At 34.7% G+C, this 24,132-nt stretch overlaps 1 protein-coding gene across 1 annotated transcript in view; it reads left to right on the top strand.

The window, feature by feature from the left end:
• The window catches only part of Hasp (Hig-anchoring scaffold protein), a 122,497-nt gene that overhangs the window by 52,413 nt on the left and 45,952 nt on the right, over nt 1-24,132 (top strand). Inside the window, exons 2-3 of the mRNA XM_076128984.1 lie at nt 7,467-7,630; nt 8,147-8,249. Of these exons, the coding sequence (XP_075985099.1) occupies nt 7,467-7,630; nt 8,147-8,249 (267 nt within the window). The remainder of the gene's footprint in view (nt 1-7,466; nt 7,631-8,146; nt 8,250-24,132) is intronic.

The following is a 24,132-nucleotide window of genomic DNA, read 5'->3' as shown; positions in this document are numbered from 1 at the left end:
AATAATCCTACAAAGATATTCGATTACATAGATCATTCCATTGATACAACATAATCACGGCAGCTAATTCCCAGGAGTATTAGCAGAACACCTTCCGGCTACTATCGCGGTGGTGTCGGGTTTGGTTCCGGTAAAAGTGCGCGCTCTAATGACTATGTAAGAGTGTGGTGACTGAGACGAGCGGAGCGGGGAGCGATTTGCATAAGCGGATTGAGTGATTTGTTGTATATGTTTTGAGTTGAATTATGTCATTTGTTGATCTAAGTCATCCACTATTCAAAAAACGTGTAAGTTAGGGGTTTTATTATTACTTATTATTTTAATATTTTTGTAAGCAGTTGTCATTGAAAATCCAATCGTTTCGTGATCATCTCAGTAACAGAAATATATCATAAATACAACCATGCCTTTTCTCCAAGAAAGTCCATGGAATAAATAACGACGCTTGTCATATTTAGTACAGCGTGTCGATTGTTCCAAATCTTACGTTATATTTTTATAGTGCATTTTAAAGGGTACTATCAAGTAATACAATTCATAATTACAAGAAACGAATATAAAATATTAAACTTATTATTCAATCTTTCAAGGGTTTAAATTTAAATTGCTATACTAAACAAAATACCTACCAATAAATTCATCACTAAAATCGCTGATCGCATAAACTCGCTCCCCTCTCCGCTACTCTCAGTCCTGTACCTAATAAACCACGAGTGTTTTCATGTGTGAACTATCGTCATGGTTATAGAAAATTAATGCATTTCGCTAAAGTCATCAATTATTATGAACATTCCTCACTGCCAACGTGGAAATTGATCATTTTCATTTTTATAGCGTTAAATAATTTATCACATAAATTACGTGAATTTTATACGATTGTCGGTTTCGTTTTGTATGGAAAATGGCGTTTTTTATTTAAGAAATAATTTTGGTTTATATGCGGTGGTTTTAATTAATCCTAATTATTCAGAATAAATGGAAGATCTGTTTGTATTGCCATAAAAAAATTAATACTCGAAAATTTATGTAGTTCTATTTTGATCCCAGATCTTCTCTTAAAATCAATTTAGGAATTTAACCGCGAAAGTTTACTAGACAGACAGTGACAACTTAATAGAGAGCCTTATATGCAGCGTTACTTTGCAGAGCTGTCGAAGGTATATACAATTCAACATTCACGTCATCAATGACCTATAGGCTTGGGCAGCTGAAGCCTATTGATTACGGCAACTTTATTTTGTATATGCATAGAATTGTAAATTATAATCTAGGCTAATCGAACCTGCATAGGCTCTCTATTAAATTGTCGGGACTGTAAAGATTGTACATGTTCTTTTAAAGACAAACATACAAACAATGGAGATACAGTACAAGTAGACCCGAAACAATTATTTGTGGATCGCACAAATAATTACTCCGCGTGGGAATCGAACGCACGACCTCCAGACGCAACGCGTAGTGTATGACGTAGCGGTGTGGTGACCTAAACCACTGCGCCACGGAGGTAGTCAAAATAAAGTTCGTGTATTATTTACATCGCCAAATCGCTTGCTCATCCCCGCTCCGCCCACCTGCACTCGCACCCTAATATTCCGTGCATACATGCGCACATCACACAAGATAATTAATGTATAGTATTCGTTTCCTTACTCCGCCCGCCATTGTATTTCCCTTGAACGCTAGCCTGTGTCGTGCATGGAAATAGTTCCATTTCCTCGATGAATGAGACCACGATATACGTGAGAAGAGGACAACAATACTGTTAGAAAGTAAACAAATAAAGAGTTTATTAAACGTGGTTTGTTTTTCCTGATTACTTTCTTTTTGCCTCTGTGGCGCGGTGGGTAGTGTGTACGACTGCTGATTGTGAGGTCGCGGGTTCGATTCCCCGGTCGAGCATTACTATTGCTCGTTTCTTATATTTCTTAATAGTAGTCCGTAGTTTGGTTACGTGTCCGGTAAATGGCAACGGATGGGTGTACTTGATCTACTTAGGTAAATTCACTCTCTATATATCATTGACTATCATAAGTGTCAGCATGTGATCTAAATAATATTTGATTTGGATTGTTTCATTATGCCTACACTTTTGGTATAACAGACGCGATACTTTAGTTTTTAATATCACGGCTGTTATACCCAAAGGTATGAGCAGAAGAGAAAAATATTGTTTATAGACTGACTGAAGTATAAATATACGTACATATTGGTACTTTTCAACGTTCACAATATTGGTCCCAAGTAGGTAATATCGGGACGGGCCCATTACGTGAGTTAGCTACATGAAAAACCAAATAACTTTAAAGCCGTCTCGGGAATTGAACCTTTCGAAAAGACCTTGCGATCAAAATGTACTATCAAAATTGCTTGGAAGAATTTATAAGGAGGATTTTGCAAACAGTATCATTACTATCAATAATTTTACATAAATAATTCTTACGAAAAATCGATTGCAAAAATGATTTTATTAGCACCATGAAATAAAATCATGGCTAAATCATTAATGTCGATAATAGTAAGCTATGTATTTTCAAGCATATTTAAAAACTACTCGTTTAATCTTATTAAAATAAAAATGGTACTACATAGAAGTCACCTTTAGATAAAATACATAAAAATCTATTCTACCAGTATAAAGTTATATTGTAACAAACATAAAAACAATATAGAGAGAGAACCTCCTATCCCTAATTATTAAGTCAGTCTAAAATTTTTCGACAGCGCAAATTTCACACACTCCATATGAAAAGCGTCACGACAACATAAAAATTTCGGCATAAAGCAACAGTACTTTCATCACCACGTTTAAATAACCTAACACAATACAACACCACACAAAATTCAGGCCTTATATCCCACATCCCTAGCCTACAATACACTCGAAATAAAGAGCATGTCTAAACAAATCCCACTTTTAACCAGTTGCCTGAATTCCAGGCAAACGGGGCCCAAGCATATCGCAGGGTCCCAACAGATTAGCCCGGCCTCGGGATTGAGTGGCTAATTATTTATTTAGTACAACAAGTTGGGATGGGAATTTCCCGGGATATCCCGCGGGACCGCTCCGGGATTGCTCTGCCGATAGTTTGTCAGTGTTTGTATTAATTTGAAGTATATTTTTGTTGTATTGGGAATTGGGTTAATAATCTGAAGAGTTATTTTAATGATATTGTTGTTCTCTTGATTCTAGGAAGTTATTTACACGTAAAAATTATTATACATACTGAAAATATTTATGAAAATTCATCTATTTTTAATTAAAGTATGAAAAATCACTGCCTCGGTCGTTTCGCCGTTAACAATCTTATTTCTATGTAATAGTAGGCAAGTCTATTAAAAATATGCTAATACAAATTAGAAAAGACCTAAAGCACTTTGACCGACCAGGGCTATCGCGTATCTCAGTTGACAACTATTTTAAATCCATTTTGCTGTACATTGCGTTCTTCCTTAGACTACAGCGATTAACACGTTACGTCAAAGCAGCAATAGACTGAATCATGACCATCAATTTAACGTAACCTAGTCAGTCAGCCTGCGACCACGGCGAGTGCAACCTGCGCCAAAACGTTAGGCATTTTAAGGTAAAATGCGTGTTCACGTTAATTCCCGTATTCTATTTTATATTAAACATGCAACGCGAGAGTTTAAAAGTTATGGGTACACTAATTGTCACCTAAGACACGTGATAGGGAATCGAACCTTAGACCTCGTATTAGCAGTCGCATAAACTACCAACCACAGAAGCAGTAAATAATAAATAATTCTCATACAACAAGCCACATTACTGTGATTACAATTAGTCCGAGCCACGTGTTCCGCATGTAATTGGTCCGAATGTGGAGCGACAAAGGACCCCTAATTACGTAAAGAACGAAGATGAAAGGGGCTGATAATTACTTTCTTAGTCAAATAGCTTCGGGACTACACCTGGTGGTGTTAAGGACAATATGTATTAGATGTAGAAAAATGTACGAGTGAATGCTCGCTGTTCGCTATTAAAATTCGCTCCATACTAGTCAGCTATTATTTTTGTAAATTGTGTTATTTCTGTTTTCGACCACAGTGATAAGCAATATTACTTACGTTCATTGTTTAGTCGGTTATACTATCTTTACTGTCCCCTTGAGCTGTCTTCAAAGTTTGAGGAATTTTGCATCCGGTGAGAATTGAAAAATAAAACCTTTTTTACGAAATAAAATTAAAACGGAATCCTATGATATGTAATATTATTTTGTTGACTGTTAACATAGCACGATAAACTGTTACGCAGTTTTCTAAAATGTTTAACTATATTTTGCGGCTTGCTCTATGCTCGATTAGTCTAAAATGTTTCATGTTATAAATCTTACCTGTACTTACCTTAAGGTCTAATTGTTAGTGAATCTTAGAGTTTATTACGCATAAAAGGGACCTCTGGACGTTCTGAAATTTTAATTATAAGTGTCACTTTAATTTAAATTGAATTATATCCTTCAAAAGGGACGAGTGGAGCCTTCAGTCAGGCATTTGACGTTATGTATGTATGAATGTGAATGAAGCAATTTACTTGCCAGCGTTTGGTAGCGTTAATGAAGGATGAAATCGAGACGGGTTTGTGATAGTAAATTAATATTTCAGTATATAAGAGCTAAGCGTAGATGTTATTTGAAAATCGGTAGATGTGTAGTTTAAATAATATCTATGAGTCACTTATTTATAACGCAAAGGAAGTTTCAGGGTTTGAAACAAGTAGCAACTGACTTTCCTTAGTTCCATTTACCTTTATGGATATTCATATTCATAATTGATAATATGGTAAATAATATAATGACCTTATTCATAAAATAATAGTGCTCAAGCTCAAATTGCTGATAAACATCGTTGACTAAAACATTTTTAATGAATGAAAAACAACAGGGAGACCATATATTTTTTATTAAGAACATTATATTCTCTCAAATTACCGTTCTTCTACATAATATTTAATACCACTCTACTCGTTTCCCAGAAAAGAAATGACCTGGAGGACTCTGCGTTTTGTCATTTCCTACCCTTGACCAAGGAGATAGTCAAATAAATTACGTTCCCATTATTTTTTCTTCCCATAACATTTCCCATTTCTTTTTCCCATAAAGTCACCATAAGGAAAACGTCCAGATAGCCACCATCTGCCGACTAATGATGGCGTTTAATTATAATAATTACTCAGTAATTAATTATCTTGGGAGGATAATTAACCGTTTTGGAAGGAATAGATCTGAGAGGAGTTGATAAGGTCAATGTCTTTTTGGTAAGTAGGGAGAAAGTTTGAATTATTGTATAAACTTAAGATAAATAAATATTTTTTCTCCAAAATTTTAATATTTAGTTCGGTAAAGCTGATGTCTTGTTTGATTGATTAAAATAAATGGTAATTGAGGATATAACTATATTTTACAGTTTCGTGGTGCAAGATTATTATGTAATTAAGTAAATTCACTCTCTGTATCATTGACTATCATAAGTGTCAGCACTTGACCTAAATGAATAAATGATTTGATTTTGATTTTGATTTTGATTTTAATAAATTAATTAACGGTATACCAAAATAAAGTGCAATATTCCGCTTTACTTTTCTAAAGCAAAGCATTATCCCGGTAGTTCCCGTGCCGTATAAGTAAAGATGTTGGTGAAATACATAAACGATTATTACGGGTCTAACTAGGCTGTATCTAGATTGCTGGACCGATTTGGCTAATTTTTGTCTTGAATTATTTGTGGAAGTCCAGAGAAGTTGTAAAAGATGAATAAATTTGAAAATGCACGGTATTAAATAAAAACAAGAAAGCGTGAGCGGAGCTGCGCGGGTCAGCAGTGTAAGATAAATCTTTGAACATATATTTTTTTTAACTACCATAGAGCACTTTTTAATAAAACATAAGTTAACTTACTTACTCAACATTTATCTAAGATCAGTACACCCAAACATCAACCACCAAAAGCCCGCATTTATAATGAGCCATGGTCTAAATATACCTCTCTTGAACACCTGTAGACGTTCGATGATCCTAAACACGGCCATTACACCGCCCTCTGGCGGCCATTTGCAAAAGTGCTCAAACGACCTGATAATGTGTGCGTAAATAAGGGTAGTCGCTTAGCTTTGGCGATAAATAATTACAAAGGAATGAAGATTATGAGAATGGGTAGGTTTCAGGTTCGATTTCTGGTTTGGGTGAATTTATGACTGATTTGTCTGGTCTATAGTGCGATGGTCTACAGTCACTGCTATCGACTAGCTTTCAAGAGCTTACTTTTTAATCTTACAGATTTTTTTCATTCTATCATATGGTTAGAGGTAAAAGTCACATTTTTTAAGCCTCCCGAAAAGGCCTTTGACACGGCTTAAAGACTGTTATCTTAGTAGACAATTTATTACCAGTACATAAGTATTTTTTGCGTTCCAAAGGAAGTAGACGCTCAATTCGAATTCCACTATGCTACCCGTCTATGGAATGACCGCACCAACGTCGCTTAACTTAACGAACATTAACAGCCCGCTGAGCGGAACTGGCTATAAACCTCAAATTTTGATGCAAATAACTAATGCCAATCTTTCTAAAATGTTTTATTAAGAGTAACCATAGCATCAAACTTACTACCTATCTAGAATATACGCTGAAAGCCAAATGAGGCGTAAAAGCATAAAACTATTATCTTACAGAGCCTCAACACAAACCCAAAAGGGGACGGAAACGTTTCTTCACATAGAGATAATATTTTTATGACAACAGAGGCGGGAAAGGTATTGAAATGTGAATAGTTAAGGACACTGACTATATTTTGAGTAATATCACGGCTGTTGGGTATTGTGTAGGCAGAAATGTACGATATGCACTCACTAATATAGCTACGGTATAGTATTTATATAATTTTATTTTTATAATGACAATACTCGTAGTAAAAAGTAGTTCTGTGGATATTTTACGAACAAACAACATTACGGCAATTGCTCTATTAATTCATTCATTTTATACCAGTCACGTTATTAAACTCCGCGCTCCAGTTAAAAAATATTCTGATATGAATTAAAAAGCCCAAAACCAAAGTTTAGACTCGGGCATCGATCCCAAGAACTCAGATCTGTCATTTGAATTTATCTATTTATCTTACTTTTTTTATTGTTAAATTTTTACTTTTTTATCAATGGTGAATATTTACAATATTTTATTTATCTTATTGTCTCGCTTTCCCCTTTTCTTTTGAAAGATAAAAAGATAAAAATAAAAGATATTTTATTTGCAAAAATATGTGTAGATAATAATGCATGGCTATGATGTTTCTTAGGTGTTCTCCGTCTTTATTCTTTCCAATAGACAAAGTTCTCCTACCAGAGCGAGGGAAGGGTTAGGTTTTGAATCAGGCTGTGTCGTGTCCATCAAATGCGGGTGTACACTATGCATTATTTCTAGAACTCTTATCTATAAATTGTTCTTTTGTTGCAGTATCATCGCTGCCGAGTCCAACCGCGTCGGACGACGATGATGACGAAGATGAGACGACGCAGCAGAGCCGCGCGGACGCCGACGACGACGGACGAGTGTACAAGAACCCGCGCAACTCACCCTCCGCCAAGTGTCCTCGCGATGAGGAGCAGGCTACGTTGCTTGTAAGAAAACTAAAAGCTATAATTACCCGACAGTCAAACTGCGAGTGATTTGCGTGCAGAGGTTCCGCTTTTTGCATTCATTGCAATGTATTACTGTCTTATTATTCTACAACAAAGGTGGTTAGACCACCGGTCAAAGTAAACACACGTTCAACTATGAACTCTAAACGCAGAACTGAACCGTAGAACGTAGATCACCCCGGGGCATGTCAGCCTAGGTTCCTAGTAAACTAAAAAGTTATATGAATATACTCCTGATCTCAGTATACCGTTGGAATAAACCCGTTTAAGATGCAGAGAAGAAAATATTGAGTATTATTAACAGTGATGCGTGGCAGAAATTGTTCATCAAAATTAGATACCAGGGTTAATAATACTATCTTCTTGATTGTGTATGCTTGAGAAAACACAAATCTTCACGATCATTGAAAATATTGTTGGTACTTGGTTGGTCCTTACTATTAAGTAAGGACTTTAATTGTTAAAATATTAATAACCGAGTAATTCTTGTTGCAGGGTCAGAAATGCCTTCGCAAGTGCTCATCGGACGAGGACTGCAAGAGTAGGAAGAAGAAGTGCCTCTGTGATGGAGCCTGCGGGATGTCCTGTATCAAACCAGGTCAGTGCTAGAATAAAGTACCACGGATAGTTAAAAAGTTATGAAAGAAAAGACCAAAATCACTTTTGTTTAATTTAACTGTAGGAATGTTTGTTAAGGACCAAAAAACTGGATCTTTTTTCTTGTTCATAAAATAGTTGGTTTTTAATAGCGGGTGGACCTATTCAATATTTGATGTCTCTAAAATGGTTTACATAAATTATTAATTTTGTGTTTCTCTACGTGGCAGATTTATGAAATGTGTTCTAGGTCGAACAATCGTTTTAAAAGAAGTATCTACTAGTAAATAAAGATTTAATTCGGCTTAAGATTTCAGATCTTTAACGCTAAATGTTTTGTATTCTTATTTATCTACCTTATTTACAATCAAAGCTTATATTTTAAGACAACTACATCGAACAATATGGGCGTAAAATAATCTCACTATTCCCCAACTCTTCTAACACAAGCATTTTATCGAACTCAAAATAAAATAAGCCAACAGACTCTTCTATACGCTATTACATAGAAGTTTCCAACGTTGTATGAACGCTAATACCTACTTATATATAGAATATACGTACTTAAGTCGATACGTAACAGTTTTATTCGCAATTTTACTTTCTACTCGCGTACTATCGCAGACAAAACTGTAGACAATTTAAAATTTAATACTAAGACTTATATTTTCTTAAAATTGGAAAATAAGGTAACATTTTAAAGTAACGTTTATTGTACACTAGCTTATGTTAGCGGCTTCGCTCTCTTCTTTCCTCTTTATCTTCTAACGTTAGTCAATGTCTAAGTCTGAAATATGATTGATTTCTCGGACAAACTTTATCGAATTCAAATTCAAGGAATCTTTTATTTCGTAAAATTAGTGCAGAGTATTTGAAATAGTCATGTTTTGTATTTTTTGATCGGTTGATTGTTATCTACGTCGGTTCTACCGGTTCGAAAGAGCATCTAAGTCAATAGCAAAAAAATAGCTCTAAATGTTTTGGTTAAAATAGGTGCACACAATATATTTTATAACATGGATTTATTTCGAAAAATCTTTCGACGAAGCTACTGACAGGAGCTAATATAATTTCCAAGAATGAAAAGCTATACGAGATAATCCATGAAAGGGGAGATTCCGAGAAGCGTGAATTCAATGCAAGTATAGTTGTGAAAAGTGTTACATAATGGCCGGTAAAATATTATTTTTCCAAGAAAAGTAAAAATATAGCTCACCTTTTCTAAAGAAGGGAAGATCTGGGGTCTTCCGTTCCCGGTTTATTTTGAAATCCCAAGGCTTTATCTGTCGAGGAATATCTTTTAAAAATCTTTGTGTATCAAAATATAAGGTGTTTTGTAAATGTCACCGGTTGATAGAAATAGAATTGGCTTAGTTGTTAAGGTATGGTGTATCATGGTAATAGGTTAAACCCTTTATTTATGTAATCGAAGGAGTAACGTCGTATTGTAGGCGTATTTAACACATATCTTCAAGCGCGTATTAGGAGAAAAGGCGTGATGCTACTTTTATTTTAATACTTATTTCTAATGTCTAATCTTATTTTGTTCTCTGGTGTCTGCCTACCCCTTTGGTAAGGCGAGGTTTTATAGAGGCACATGTATGACTATTTTTTTTCTTTTTTAAGAGCATGTCTAACATATTTATGATATGTTAGACATAAATATTTATTAAATACAGTACTCCTGTATACTCGCGGCTAGCTTGTCATTGAAAATGATAGCTTCTCTATATAGCATCAACTATCTCCGTTGTAAATGTCATCAAAATAAACAAAAACAGTTCAGCTGTATTTTATATTTACTTTTAAGTGAATGTACAACAGAGTGATGTTCTCGCTGTGAAGTCTGACGGTTGTCGAGCGCGTTCAAATTGTGTGTCTCCTTGTATCTGTTGTAGCCGTCGGGTTGCGTTTATTGCTCCTTATGTACTGTAGTATATTATGTACTTGTTGTGGAAGACAGTACTAGACAAGGAGTTGGAATTGACAGTTTAAAATGCAGTTTTTGAGTTATAGTCTCTAATATTATAATAAATTTGGTCTTCGTCTTGGAATTTTTCAAATCGGACCAGTAGTTCCTGAGATTATCGCGTTCAAACAAACAAACAAACAAACAAACAAACAAACAAACAATCAAACAAACAAACAAACAAACAAACAAACTCTTCAGCTTTATAATATTAGTAAGTATAGATTTGGTAACTTTCGAGATGAAGACGTGTTTTATGTGGTAATAACAATGCTATCATTACCGTTTAAGTACTGATAATGTGTCGCGAGTTTGTTTTATAATAATGTCTATTGCGAAAATCTAAAGATTCTGTGAATAATGCCTTCTCGCTGTGAAGTCTGACGGTTATCGAGCAAGTTCAAATTGTGTGTCTCCTTGTAGTTGTTGTAGCCGTCGAGTTGTTTATTGCTCCTTATGTACTGTAGTATATTATGTACTTGTTGTGGAAGACAGTGCTAGGCAAGGAGTTGGAATTGACACTTTAAAATGGAGTTTTTGGACTTTTCCTACGAATGCAATATAGGAGATTTGATGACATCCGAGGACTCGAGTTAATTTAGCTTATGTGGTTGTAACAACGCTGCCCCTATAATTTTTTTTTCTTAATGGGGGTCTATCCTCTTATGGATAAGTCAACGCCGTAGTAAGAACAACCGAATTAATATTGTTTCACGTGACTTATGTACAAGCACAAATACCGGACACATGACTGCGGACATAGAAACGGACCATTAAATCTAATGTAAAGATGGTATGGTGACCACCTTAATCATTTGCTCATAATAATATTTATATATAAAATTAAAGAAAAATCTTTAACATTAGTTTTGTTTTTTATAATTCTGTGGCTTATTTAAACACGCTACGCTTTACTTGGAGCCATCGTATTCTTCGTATCGGGTTATTTACATTTCACATAAAAATACGCCACATTCTAAACAATTTTCTAATCAACAATTGTCATTAGATAGAATAATATAAGTGTGTATTTAGAAGTACATAAATATATTTATGAATAGTATAATATTAAGCTCTAGGTACTTAGTTTGGAATAAATCACCGCTTGTGAGCTGTCCAATGATATTTATTTAAGGGAACAAAGCTTATCTATACTAATTTTATAAAGCTGAAGAGTTTGTTTGTTTGAACGCGCTAATCTCAGGAACTACTGGTCCGATTTGAAAAATTCTTTCAGTGTTAGATAGTCTATTTATGAAGGACGGCTATAGGCTATATATCATGACGCTACAACCAATAGGAGCAGAGTACCAGTGAAAAATGTTACAAAAACGGGGAAAATTTTGACCCATTCTCTGTTATGTGACGCAAGCGAAGTTGGGCGGGTCAGCTATTTAATAATATTTTTAGAAGTAATACAGTGACAATGTTTTTTTTCTCTCATTACCTTGGTGGTGGTAAAGTAGTAGGGCAGTGATAGGGCACGTTCTGTCCTGCCAATTGACATCCTAAATTATATACTTAAGAAGGCTACAAGCATGAAAAAATTCAATGAATACAGTAATTTAAAAGCATTTCCTAGCATAACCTCAAATAATAAACAAAACAATACATTTATTTAATTGCTATCTCTCATTAACAACAAGGGCGTAACAAAGGACAATTGAATTATATTTGTGAAGGAAATGTACTTCGTTTAAGATAATATTGTACGCAATTGTATGAAGGTAAACAATTTTGAGGGCTTTACAACAATTCTGGTAACAATTCCCTTGGGAACTTCTTTTTCAGAAGAGAAAAACGGAAAGAACGTTGTACAGCTAAATCTATACTAATATTATAAAGCTGAAGAGTTTGTTTGTTTGTTTGAACGCGCTAATCTCAGGAACGACTAATCCGATTTGAAAAATTCTTTCAGTGTTGGATAGTCCATTTATCGAGGAAGGCTTTAGGCTATATAATAATATCATCACGCTACGACCAATTGGAGCAGAGTACTAGTGAAAAATGTTACAAAAACGGGGAAAATTTTGACCCATTCTCTCTTATGTGACGCAAGCGAAGTTGCAGCGGGTCAGCTAGTCTGTAATATTATCAAACGCCCAATACAAGAATAAAAAGCTCTTTGCACTACCCAAGAATCCAACCCGAGATCTAACGCTCAGAAGTCCCAAACACTATCACACAGAACACAAAAGCAGTGATAATAAATTATTTCAATTGTAAAAGTAAGTTATTAGTTTTTTCTTGTTGAACAAATCTATACTTCTATACTAATACTAATATTATAAAGCTGAAGAGTTTGTTTGTTTGATTGTTTGTTTGTTTGTTTGTTTGTTTGAACGCGCTAATCTCAGGAACTACTGGTCCGATTTTAAAAATTCTTTCAGTGTTAGATAGCCCATTTATCGAGGAAGGCTATAGGCTATATAACATCACGCTACGGTCATTAGGAGCGGAGTAGCAACGAAAAATGTTACAAAAACGGGGAAAATTTTGACCCATTCTCTTAGGTGACGCAAGCGAAGTTGCGCGGGTCAGCTAGTATTTAAATAAAGCATTTTATGAACGTAAATCGTAAACTCTTTGTGGTATTCCTAGTACATAAATCGTAAATTCTTTGCAGTAAACTTTATTTTTCTGTACATATACAAAGCACTAATAGTCTCCACATTCATTGTCTATAATAAATCGTACACGGTACAGTCACGAGCACGAATATGTGTACACTTCCACAGTTTACACCATTCTAATGTCTTTGTGGTCAGAATAGTTGAACAACTATCCATAACGAGGTTTGAGGTTTGTCTGTAGATTCTGGTAAGAGCTGAGAATTTCCCATTTTTGGAAGAATGCTTTAAGTAATTTATTTGATTTCTCGGCATTAGGGTCACATCTATTTTATAGTATTCGATTATTAATAGCTTAATATGGACCTTGACGTCACTGATTCGATTTCCGGGTGGAGCAAATTGCTGTTGGTCTTTTTTAATTTATATTCGAACATTGCTTGACTTTGAGACATTGTGTGAACTTTAACTAGCGAGTTAAGATATTATGTTTGCATTTACCTAGCAATTAGACACAGAATTGCAATTTTTATATCGCTGCAGACGCCAATCGCGAAAAGCAGCAAATCTGCGATGTTCTTACGACAAAAATATAAGTGTACACATATTCCTACTCTTGACTGTACATTGTACCACACGAGGCAAATACAAGACTTGGTTTGTTTAATTATTTGTTTAATTACAAACGTTCGTATAATGAGAGAGACTGAACGGGTTGCCTGTTTTATTCACGTACTGTACACGTACGCGTAATTCTAATTACTTAGGTACTACGTAAATTAGAGAAATAACCAGAATATTTTCAGTTTAAATGTTGCTGCGAAGAAGAACATATAGCTAGAAAATTGGCTTGAAATAGTGGCTTAAGTTTGCTAGAGATCTTTTCCCAACAGTGGGACAATGTGTTGATTGAGGGAATATATCACAGCTGTTTCAATGCTGGGCAAGGGTTTTCTGTCGGAAAGAGGAAGTTAGATCGAGAAAAATAATTTCTACTTCTTTATTAATACAAGTAAAGGTAACTGCCTGTTTGCCTTTTACGCTTTCACTGCTAAATTTCTATGCGGGTAATAAAGTATTGCATATTTAGTTTACTTTTTTTTTCTGTAATGAGGGTCTGATAATCGATTTTGTATCGATTAGTACCAATGTATCAAGACGTGTGTTATTCGGATCCATTTCACATCACACAGGAAGTTGTAAAATTTGTACGTACTTTCTTAAAGCTCAAAAAAGCAGAACTTCCTTTAAAAAAAATATTCACCCAACAAAAATAGACCCTGAAAAATTTCGCCGCAAAATTTCGCAACTTTGCCGTAACTCTGAAAAAATCACCTTGATTTTACTAAAGTGAGTCCTCAACTGGTTCATAATGAAGTCAATACAGCCTTTAAATTAACCTAGTTACAAGTAAAGCCTGAAAAGCTAGTTAATCCAGCCTCTTTCACTTCATAACCAGGCGTTTTAACTTCAAAAGGTCGGGCTCGAGAGCTTTCGCCTCGAATTTTTCTGTTTTCAGGGTTCCGCGAAGCCTTCCAAGTTATTGCTTTTATTTTTAGTGTGTATTTTTAACATGTGAAATGTTTTTTTGTGATACGGGGTTTATTTTTACAAGGAGGCTAACGATATTAACATTGTTTGCTTTGATTTGCTTGACGTTTCAGCGTAATGTCATGTTAAAAATAGGCTTTTGTCAGTAAGCTGCCTATGTCAGCAATAACTGAAAAAACTCGTATATCGTCTTTCCATTAATTGGATAAGTACAAGAAATTTTTATCGTAAAAAATGCTATGTCACTTGTATGTAACCATCAAAAAATGAATATTCCAAAATTTTCCATGATGATCACCATTAAAATCACCATGGATTAATTTTAGGTAATAAGATTCAATCCTCATAATAAAAACTAAACATCTAACAAACTTCCTAGTTTTCAATGACACACACAGTTATCAAAATTCGTAAATCATTTCCACGGAACCCTCTACCCGACATTTCAGCTCACTTTTGCGCAGTTTTTATATATTTTTGCCGAGTACCCGCGACATAATTTTGCTGCGTAGTTCATTTGAAAGCGCTGGCTTATTAAAAGTTGTAAGATGCTTCTAATATTGACGTTCGGTAGAGCAAAAATGTAGAGAAATACTTGACGCTGTACATTTTTTGTGCTGCGAATAATTTTGTTCTGAAGTAGAAATGAATTTCTTTTTTTTTTTTTTTTTAAATAAAAGACAACTCCCGCACTAAGAATTGCTCTTGTGTCGCGGGGACTTTTACAAACATACAAACAACGGACACAAAGCACAACCAGACCCGAAACAATTATTTGTGGATCGCACAAATAATTGCTCCGTTTGGGAATCGAACCCACGACCTCCCGTTGCAGTGGTATCGGCGTGGCGACCTAAACCACTGCGCCACAGAGGCAGTCAAATTTCTGTGTTGCGATTTTTTTGCTCGTTTGTGTACATAGGTTTTTATAAATATTACACTTAGGGCAGTTGTTTGTTTGTCAGATATCTACCTAATTAATTAGAGGAATAATTCTGTTATTTTTCAGATAGTGTGAAAGTTATAAAAGCTCGTAAAAATGGGTTGAATGTTTATTATTCATTTGACATTGACGCAAAAACGAATGTATCGAATTAGGTGAAAATTGACATAATTTTAATTTTAACAGTTTAGATTAAACAATAAATACGCAACTGCAAGGGGTCCAAGTTTCGATTTCCAGGAAAACAATACTTTGAAAAGATCTTATGATCACTTTTCAGTAGGTACCTACTATAGTTTTACTGACTTCATACAGAAAGGTTCTATATTCGAAATATTGTTTTTTTATGTATGTTTATCGATTAGCCCGCCACATGTCGGATTTTTATCTATACTAATCTATACTAATATTATAAAGCTGAAGAGTTTGTTTGTTTGTTACTTTGTTTGTTTGAACGCGCTAATCTCAGGAACTACTGGTCCGATTTGAAAAATTCTTTCAGTGTTAGATAGCCCATTTATCGAGGAAGGCTATAGGCTATATAACATCACGCTACAGTCATTAGGAGCGGAGTAGCAACGAAAAATGTTACAAAAACGGGGAAAATTTTTGACTTATTCTCTTAAGTGACGCAAGCGAAGTTGCGGGGGTCAGCTAGTAAAAAATATTTTTAAGATTGTATTTTGGAATTGAATCTCTAGTTTTACACTAGTTTATTTCCATAGAATTTCCATATATTTCACGTCCAAGAATTCTCGATAAAAGCCAATCTGTAAGCCTAGGAGCCCGTTAAACCCGATACAAAGTAACACTAGCTATTGTTCGATGAAATTCTATCAAATACTGAACAAAGGCAACAGATTGACCTCTCACCTCTCAGAGGAAAGGTCCCCATCTGTTAAATGTAAGATTGTTATGTAAAATACTTGTTATGTAAAATCCGTCGATATTTACAAGGTTGTATCGATGAGATTAAATGAAAGATATTTTTTGATAAAATATGTTGAGTTCCGTGGATTCATTTTTTAAGTTGTTCGAATGTTTTCTGTTTTGTGGATAATTTTGAACACATTTTTCAGTTTGGTTATGCGTAAGATGTGTGTAACTTCAAAATATTCTTATTGTAACTTAATATGAACACTTATTATGATTATATCCGGCAGCTGTTTATTTCGATGTTTTAAATGCTACAATTTTATTCATAGCGATATTTAATACCAAGAACTGGAGTCATCGCTAGTTTTTTAAGCAAACTATTTACTTTTCTATCATCAAATTAACCCCAAATCTTCCTAAAGAAACCCCATTTTAAGATACTTTTCTTCTAACAAAATTTTCATCTTACATTGCAACGCAAGATTTCCACACTTACTCGACCAAGTTAGTTCAAGTCCTAAAGCCAAGACATATAAGTAACAAACTTGGCAACAGTGTTACCAAGATTAAAAACAACTTGTCAACTCACCAAGAGATTATTTACATTGTAAGCATTTTAATTAAAATACTCAAGTTTTGTGTTGATGGATGAATATTTCAGTGTATTTACTTGATGTAAGGACTTTTGCACAATACAGCGATATTTTAGCGTCAGTCATCAGAATATCGATAAATTTACGACCAGGCCCGAACAGATACTCGTGCTCATCACACAAATATGTTTACCAGTTGGGATTTAAACTCACCACACATTACGGTTATTACCCGAGGTGCCCACGTTAGTCATTGCGCCTAACGTGCAGTTACTAAATACTTTGTATATAATAGTATATACTCTAAAATTTTCGCTACTTGACAAACGATCAATTCCAACCAACACATAGAAAGCCTACCCTAAACCTTTTATTAAACAACTAAAAGTCGCCTACTGTATTGCAGCTTCAACAAACGATCTAGCATATTGCTCTAATAAATCAGTCAGGCGCTGCGCCAGTAATTGTGGCGTAGTTTGTCCACTAACTGAGAGTTTTACGTACATACATCACTGCCACGTGGTTTAAGTAATAGTGTGTGCAGTAACCGCGGAGACTCGAGTTCGAATCAAAGTGTTTTGCTTACGCTTAATAAATTGTACGGTTAAAAGATCAGCTTTATAGGAATGAAAACATATATAGTGTGTATTTATCTGACAAAATACAAGTATGAACTAAAATATATTTTTAACATTTCATTAATAAGAAAGGGTAATTAAACGTTTAGGAGTTTCAATGATTTTTCTAGTATTCCGAGTCCAATATTGGTTCAAAATAATCACATAAGCCAACTCCGAATCACTACCGATAATACTAGACCCTACTCAAAAATCGAACCCAAGCCTTCCCAATCAGCAGTAGAAGCCGTATACACTATAAACAGAGTGACAGTCTGAATATAACATTTTAAACTATTAGTATAAATATTCAGTGGTATAATCATATCTTTAATAGTAGCTCCTCAGACAAGCGCATGAATAATGCTAAACATATACTTTATACACAAAATTACTGAGTTTATTCTACCTCAGTCGCGTCATGATATTCACTCCTGAGCTTTTGTTTCGGCATAGAAATGGAGATTTTAAAAATCTGGATGATTTACTTAATTTACTTGTTATGTTAAAACCGCTATTTTTGTATTAAATCTTCGCTTTTCCTCGTACTACTGTTTTGGCACCTACTTTGAATTTAACTACCTATTATTTATATTATTTATCTTACAGAAGGGTATCGTGCTATAACCCAGGTAACTGGGTTGTAGAAGTTAGGTAGGCAGTCGCTCCATGTAAAATACTGATATACAGCTGCATCCGATGAGACTGGAAGCCGACTCTACATAAATAGTTGTGAAGAAAACATCACTAATGAAATGAGACACCTATATAAAAACAAGAGGCCTTGCTCTCGTTAACCCTACCTAGAGATAAGTTATTGCAACCGCATTTAAAACAAAGGCACATCAAACCGCTTTCAGAAACCCCAACTGCATTTTTAACCCCGCAAAAGTAGGTTACATCATCCGTAACCCGTCAAAAGATGTGTTTAGTTGAAAGAGCTCACTGACACGATGCGTGGCAGCCCTATTAAGAATTCAACGGGTCACGGTTAGGGTTGCCGCTTACAAACGTGTTTAATTGCGATGGGATTATCACGTTTGTAACGGAATTTTAGTAATAATGGACAGAATTTTAGTAATAATGGACAGAATTTTAGGTTATGTACGGGTGACAGTAATGAGATTATTTTGGTATTGAATTTATGAAATTCCAGTCGGATAATTAATTGAGAAACGGTTTAAAAAGGGATCGAAATGGAATTTTAATCAGGAATTTTGCGATTACTGTAAGACGCTATTAGCTGATGTCTAAGTTTGGAGTGTAAGCTGCCAGCAGAAATACACCTTTCACTACTATCGGCTCTCTTTACCTCGTTCCACCTGTTCAAATTCTGAGACTTAACAAATTTTATTTTTACCGACTACAAAAAGGAGCAGATAATATGTTCGAATGATAGTTTTTCTTTATATACTATATTCATCGACTACTTCGCCATATTATGTGGACTGTGCTTCAAAACATTTTTTTTATTCGAGAGAATATTTATCCATTCTAAATTTATTTTATAATTTACTTATTTCAAGTATAGTTTTACAGTCCTAGGCATCTTAAGCTTAAATGACATACTATTATAACAGATCAAAACAATAAAGTTCCTTGCATACTTACTCATTCGGCAGAACTAAACTACCATTTCTTTACACCGCAATTACAGGTTGAAATACCATTAACCTCTCAGTAAGCTCTTTGTACCAAACCACTGGGTGTAAAGTATTAACTCCACCTAATCAAAGCAGACGCTTCGAATGTTTCGGATGTAAGCTTAAACAGCATCGATTGTACTTTGAACTCAGCTCAAACCTTACAATAATCTATGATATCCCATTTTTTTTATTTTTTTTATTAGGATATACCTAAAAAGTCTATGTCCCACTGCCGAGCAAAGGACTCTTTTAGAACTTTGTAATTAGGTTTGCCACTAACTATGTGATAAATAAATAACTGCTAAAATAAAATAAACTAAATATATTTCAAATATATCCATGAAAGACTCATATTCCAACCAACTAGCTGCTAGATTTGCTTGCCGTAGAACTTAGATATTATGTTACCGTAACTTGTAAAATTAGTTTCCATGCATAAATGCTTAATAATGATTTATCAAATTTGACTCGCAATTGCAGTGATTAGGGCATTTACTAAATACAAAAAAAAGTCTAGTATAAATCACAATAAACGCCTACTCATCTATTTACTATTACTTTCCTTTCGATAAAAGATAGATCCATAAAACAGCTTGTAGAAATCTCAGAAATTTCACAAAACAACTCAAAAGTGACAAAGAGGGGTCCCCTTACAAAAGGGTCCACCAAGCTCTTAAAACAATTAGTAATTACACTAAATCTCTTGATATTTGACTCTAACAGAAAACTTCGACTGACAAATATTTAATACAGAAAAGGGCAATTTCGATAATTATTATTTACTAGCCAACCTACGTTGTTCCTTTTACGAATAATCTTTCATCCCTTATTTTCAACCTCTCAAGTGACAGTTGAGAAAAAAATTGCCTCTTAGTTAAGTCCGTATCTTCAACTATCTTTAGTCAAAAGTTTGTTAAAATCGGTTCAGCAGTTTAGGCGGAAATAACAAACAAACAGATTTTCATATTTATAATAGCAGTTTATATGTAGGTATAAATATTCTCCTCCCTTATTACATGGGACTAACATAGTTAATGGCGAAACATAGTTTGATTTCAAACACCTCAGATAGACTGAGGTGTACCCGAGGGCATAGGCCCTCGGGTACAACAGGCAAAATATTATTTATTAATAAATTGTACAAAGTAATACAGGAAATCTCGTACTGGCGATGAAATACAAATACAAGTATTTTCTTGTACTTGAGTTTGTTAAAGCTCTCTTATAATGAAAATGTATTTTTCTTTTATGTACAATATTGACACTTCATTTTCAAGTAGAGTTAACGAATGTCCTGTTTTTTTATTCTTTTTATAATAAAATCTGACCGTATTTTCTTTATTGTGTTAAATGCTGAAAATAGTGGTAAGCATTTTCTTTCTTGCGCTAAGAATAAATCTTACATAAGTGTTGAAATAAAATTTGCTTGCTTTCCCGATGAAAGGAAACCACAATGAAGAAATCTTGCATGCTTAAAAGTTCTTGAAAGTATGCTAGATGCTAACCTCTCATAGGCACCGGGGAGAGACACTCGCCCAGCAGTGGGACAATAATGGATTAATTTATGAGGTGTGTTAGTAAAAAAAGGACCAAAAAAGTGGATCACATTAATAATTTCAATTTTCCATGTTAGAATTGAATCTTTAAAGCATATTCTTTGAAAAGAAAAATATATTGTATGTTCTGCCGTCGTGACTTGACGTGAGTTAAGAAAATAAAAATAACTTTGGAATTAAACCTCTAACTTTCCATCGCTATGTTATCTTTAACGCGTCACGGACACCATGTAAACCGTAAACAGATTATTTCCCATCCATAGTTTCTCCACAAACAAGCTTAGAATCTAAATCATTAATCTCTGGAAGCCACACCAAAACAATGTTGCATTTCACGATACAAAGCCCGGCTGATATTCCAAGAATACGTTCAACTTGATCGGTAAGCCCCCTGTCGGCTTGTCAGCGCAACTCGCCCCAAACTCGCCCCATAAAGCCCGGTTCCCACTGCGAGAGAAGCGGACTCATTAGGCTAAGTTCATATGATCGCGCGGACGATCCAAGATCGGAGTAAACAGCTAGTATTGTCTACATCACCGCGCGGTAACAGAACCGAGAAACCGCGCGGTTGCTTGCGGTTCAAGAACTAGCGCTCGGGTCGGAGCGCGACGCGCGGTACCGCGCGGTGATGAAGACGATACTAGCCGTTTACTTCGATCTTGTACCGCTTGGTCGAAATGAACTTAGCCTTAAAGACTACTATAAACTCGCAAGCGCTCTTTCAGTGTGAGTTGACCCTTACATCTCGTCCCATTGAATACTCGGCCCGTTTGCAACATTCGATTACAGATTTCCGTGTAACTCGTTTTGTGTCCGTCGCAATTTGTAGTTGGAAGCTTGATTTGGGGAAATTCGGTTTTTTCAGGTGTGAAGGAAATTGTGCTAGGCTTTTGTTATTCAGTGAATTGAATGAAGTAATGGAAGTTTGGAGGATTCTACCAAGTGGTGTTCTTTGATCATTGCCTACCCCTTAAGGAATTATGCGTGATTTTATGTATGTAAGTATATAAAACGAAAACAAAAACAAAAGCAAAATCCATTAAAACGCGATTTTATTATTGTTTTATTTTTCGGTGGTATATAAGATGTTGTATACAAATAATAACTTAGTTACCTGGGTGTTTTTTTCTGCTCCTTTGTAGTATTTCTAACAATTGTACATACAATTTTATCAGTAATTTAGTGAGTTAATCTTATTCGTGGAACAAATCTACTTCCATTAAGCACGTCAGGCTTCTTTTCGTCCCATTACTGAAATAGACCAAGGTACACAGTACAGTTAGCAACAAAAGTCACTGAAAATTTCTTACGAATATTTTATACCCTAGAAAATCAACGTAAATGGAAATAGTTTCATCGTTTCCCAAAGCAACATTGATTAATATCTTAAGTTCTAATTTATAATAATAATATTTTAATTACTGTACATATTGTCAACTTACTTTCCCACTGCTTAGTCACACTGCTTGCAAAGGTCCTCACGGAATAAGGTCTCGAAGTCACTAGTCTTGCCAATCGCTAGTTAGTATTTAATGCCTGCCATACAATAAAAATAAAGAAGTAAATTACTTGTATCATTAAACAATATTTATGTACAAATTTTTAGCTATTAATACTTTCGAGAATGTCAAAATCCAACCAAATATTGGACATATCTTACTGGACGTTTTGCCAGTAGGAACCATTCATGTTCATTACACACCAAGTTCGATTATTAAAGGCCTAATTTCACTCAACAAGTTCGATTATTTATTAAACATTCTGATAGAGCGAAAAAAAAATCGACCTAGATGCTGAAAACATCTGAAAACATCTTAACTTCACGAGTTATGTGTTCGGTACATCTGTTGCACTGGTAGGCAAGTCACGTGCACGCTCGAGATGGCTCCGACCCGCTGAGCCGCACATAATTACCAACTACTTCTTACCACTACTGATTTAAACATCTATTTCAGACACCAATTAAATGTAAGACGTGTAACTAGTTTTTTAAGATATTTGGCGTCTTTGTAATGTTGTTTAAGTCACTATAACCTGAAAATATTAGGTCGGGGAAAAAGTCATTTCGCATTATAGTATGTATGAATTTGTAATAAAATCGTTTTCTTTACAAAAAAAAACTTGATATTTGGGTACCTCACGAGCTCACTAAAAGAAACCTAATGAACCGTGTACTCATTTGTGATTCTTGAAGCCAAAGAGATTGAATTACAAGTTCAAACATACTATGATGCGAAAAGACATTTTCCCCGACCTAATGTGTAATAATTAAGGTAGAGAATAGTTGGATAGAAAGATATACGTCTCTTTCCAACGATGGGATATGTCAGGGATATGCTAGCAGTAACTGTAATATAAATTTTAAAACTATATAATATGAATCCTCACCGCTATTTTTCTACAGAATGAGTAGAGGTACTTGTTTTTCCATTGTTCTTCGTACTTCCCTGTATTTTTTATTATAAAGCAGGAAAATGTTCAAGCTTCACACTTTGCTTTAGAAAAAAATGAAAGTACTATATCAAGTCTAAAACACCATGCACAGTTTTAGCCTTAGACAACGATAGTTTAGACGCTTTCTAATCTGATCAAGCAAACAAAAACTAACCTATTTTAACCTATAAAATGCACACAAACATAAAATTACGCCATCGAGATAGCAGAGCCCAAAGAACAGCATTTATTACCATATAAACTTTAAAAAAATAGAATACACCTAACTGCAGAAAAAAATATCACGACTAGTACAAACTATTTCAAAAATAAAATACACACCCATTTAAAAAATATCATGTCTCAACCCCATAATGCATGTAACAGACACTTAGTACAATACTGACCCGGATATTATGCATAATTATGTAAATTTCGTTCTAAATACAGTGCGGGTCAGTTCGGGTCAACCCTCGCATGTCGCGGTGACCCGCTTGCTTTACGTGCATTTTCAGGTTAAGCTGAATTATATGCGCTGTCGCCTCCATTGATGTTGTTTATTAAAGCACTTTGTATAATACATATTTTTATAAAAGGAAATTTTAATTTTGTATAACACTTTATGCCCAGATTTTCTGAAGTAAAAAGTATCCTAGCTCACTTGGCCGGTTCCTCTTGTATAAAAGTTTGATTCCCGTTTTGTTGCTGTATAACGGCTGATTTTTTAAATGAATTAGCTTATGTTTGATTCTAGATCTTTAACTATCTTTATACTTAATTTATAAAGAATCGGGTGAGTACTTGCCGTGGCCCTGCCGTAATCGTAAAAAGGTAACAGAACAAACCAATACCCCGTAAGTTGAAAGAAAAATTGTAGAAGAACATAGTAATTCTTTAAAAACAAAGCATTCTATTGGAAAAATCCATTTACATCGGACTCGAAATGACAAAATATTATTTATATAAATATCATTCCGTCAACACAACTTTTCAGTGAAAGTTAGCCATTAATCGGACATGTTACTTCCCAAAACTTAATTCGGAATGTTTCCAAAGATTTCCCGAATACCCAATAACAGTCCCCGGAAATGGAACCCGGGACTTTCTTAATCAGAAGTCGCGTACATAAT

Source organism: Anticarsia gemmatalis, chromosome 22 (genome assembly GCF_050436995.1).
Source record: "Anticarsia gemmatalis isolate Benzon Research Colony breed Stoneville strain chromosome 22, ilAntGemm2 primary, whole genome shotgun sequence".
NCBI classification, from domain to species: domain Eukaryota; kingdom Metazoa; phylum Arthropoda; class Insecta; order Lepidoptera; family Erebidae; genus Anticarsia; species Anticarsia gemmatalis.
The sequence above is the reverse complement of the archived record's forward strand: the minus strand, read 5'-3'. Positions and strand labels throughout refer to the sequence as shown.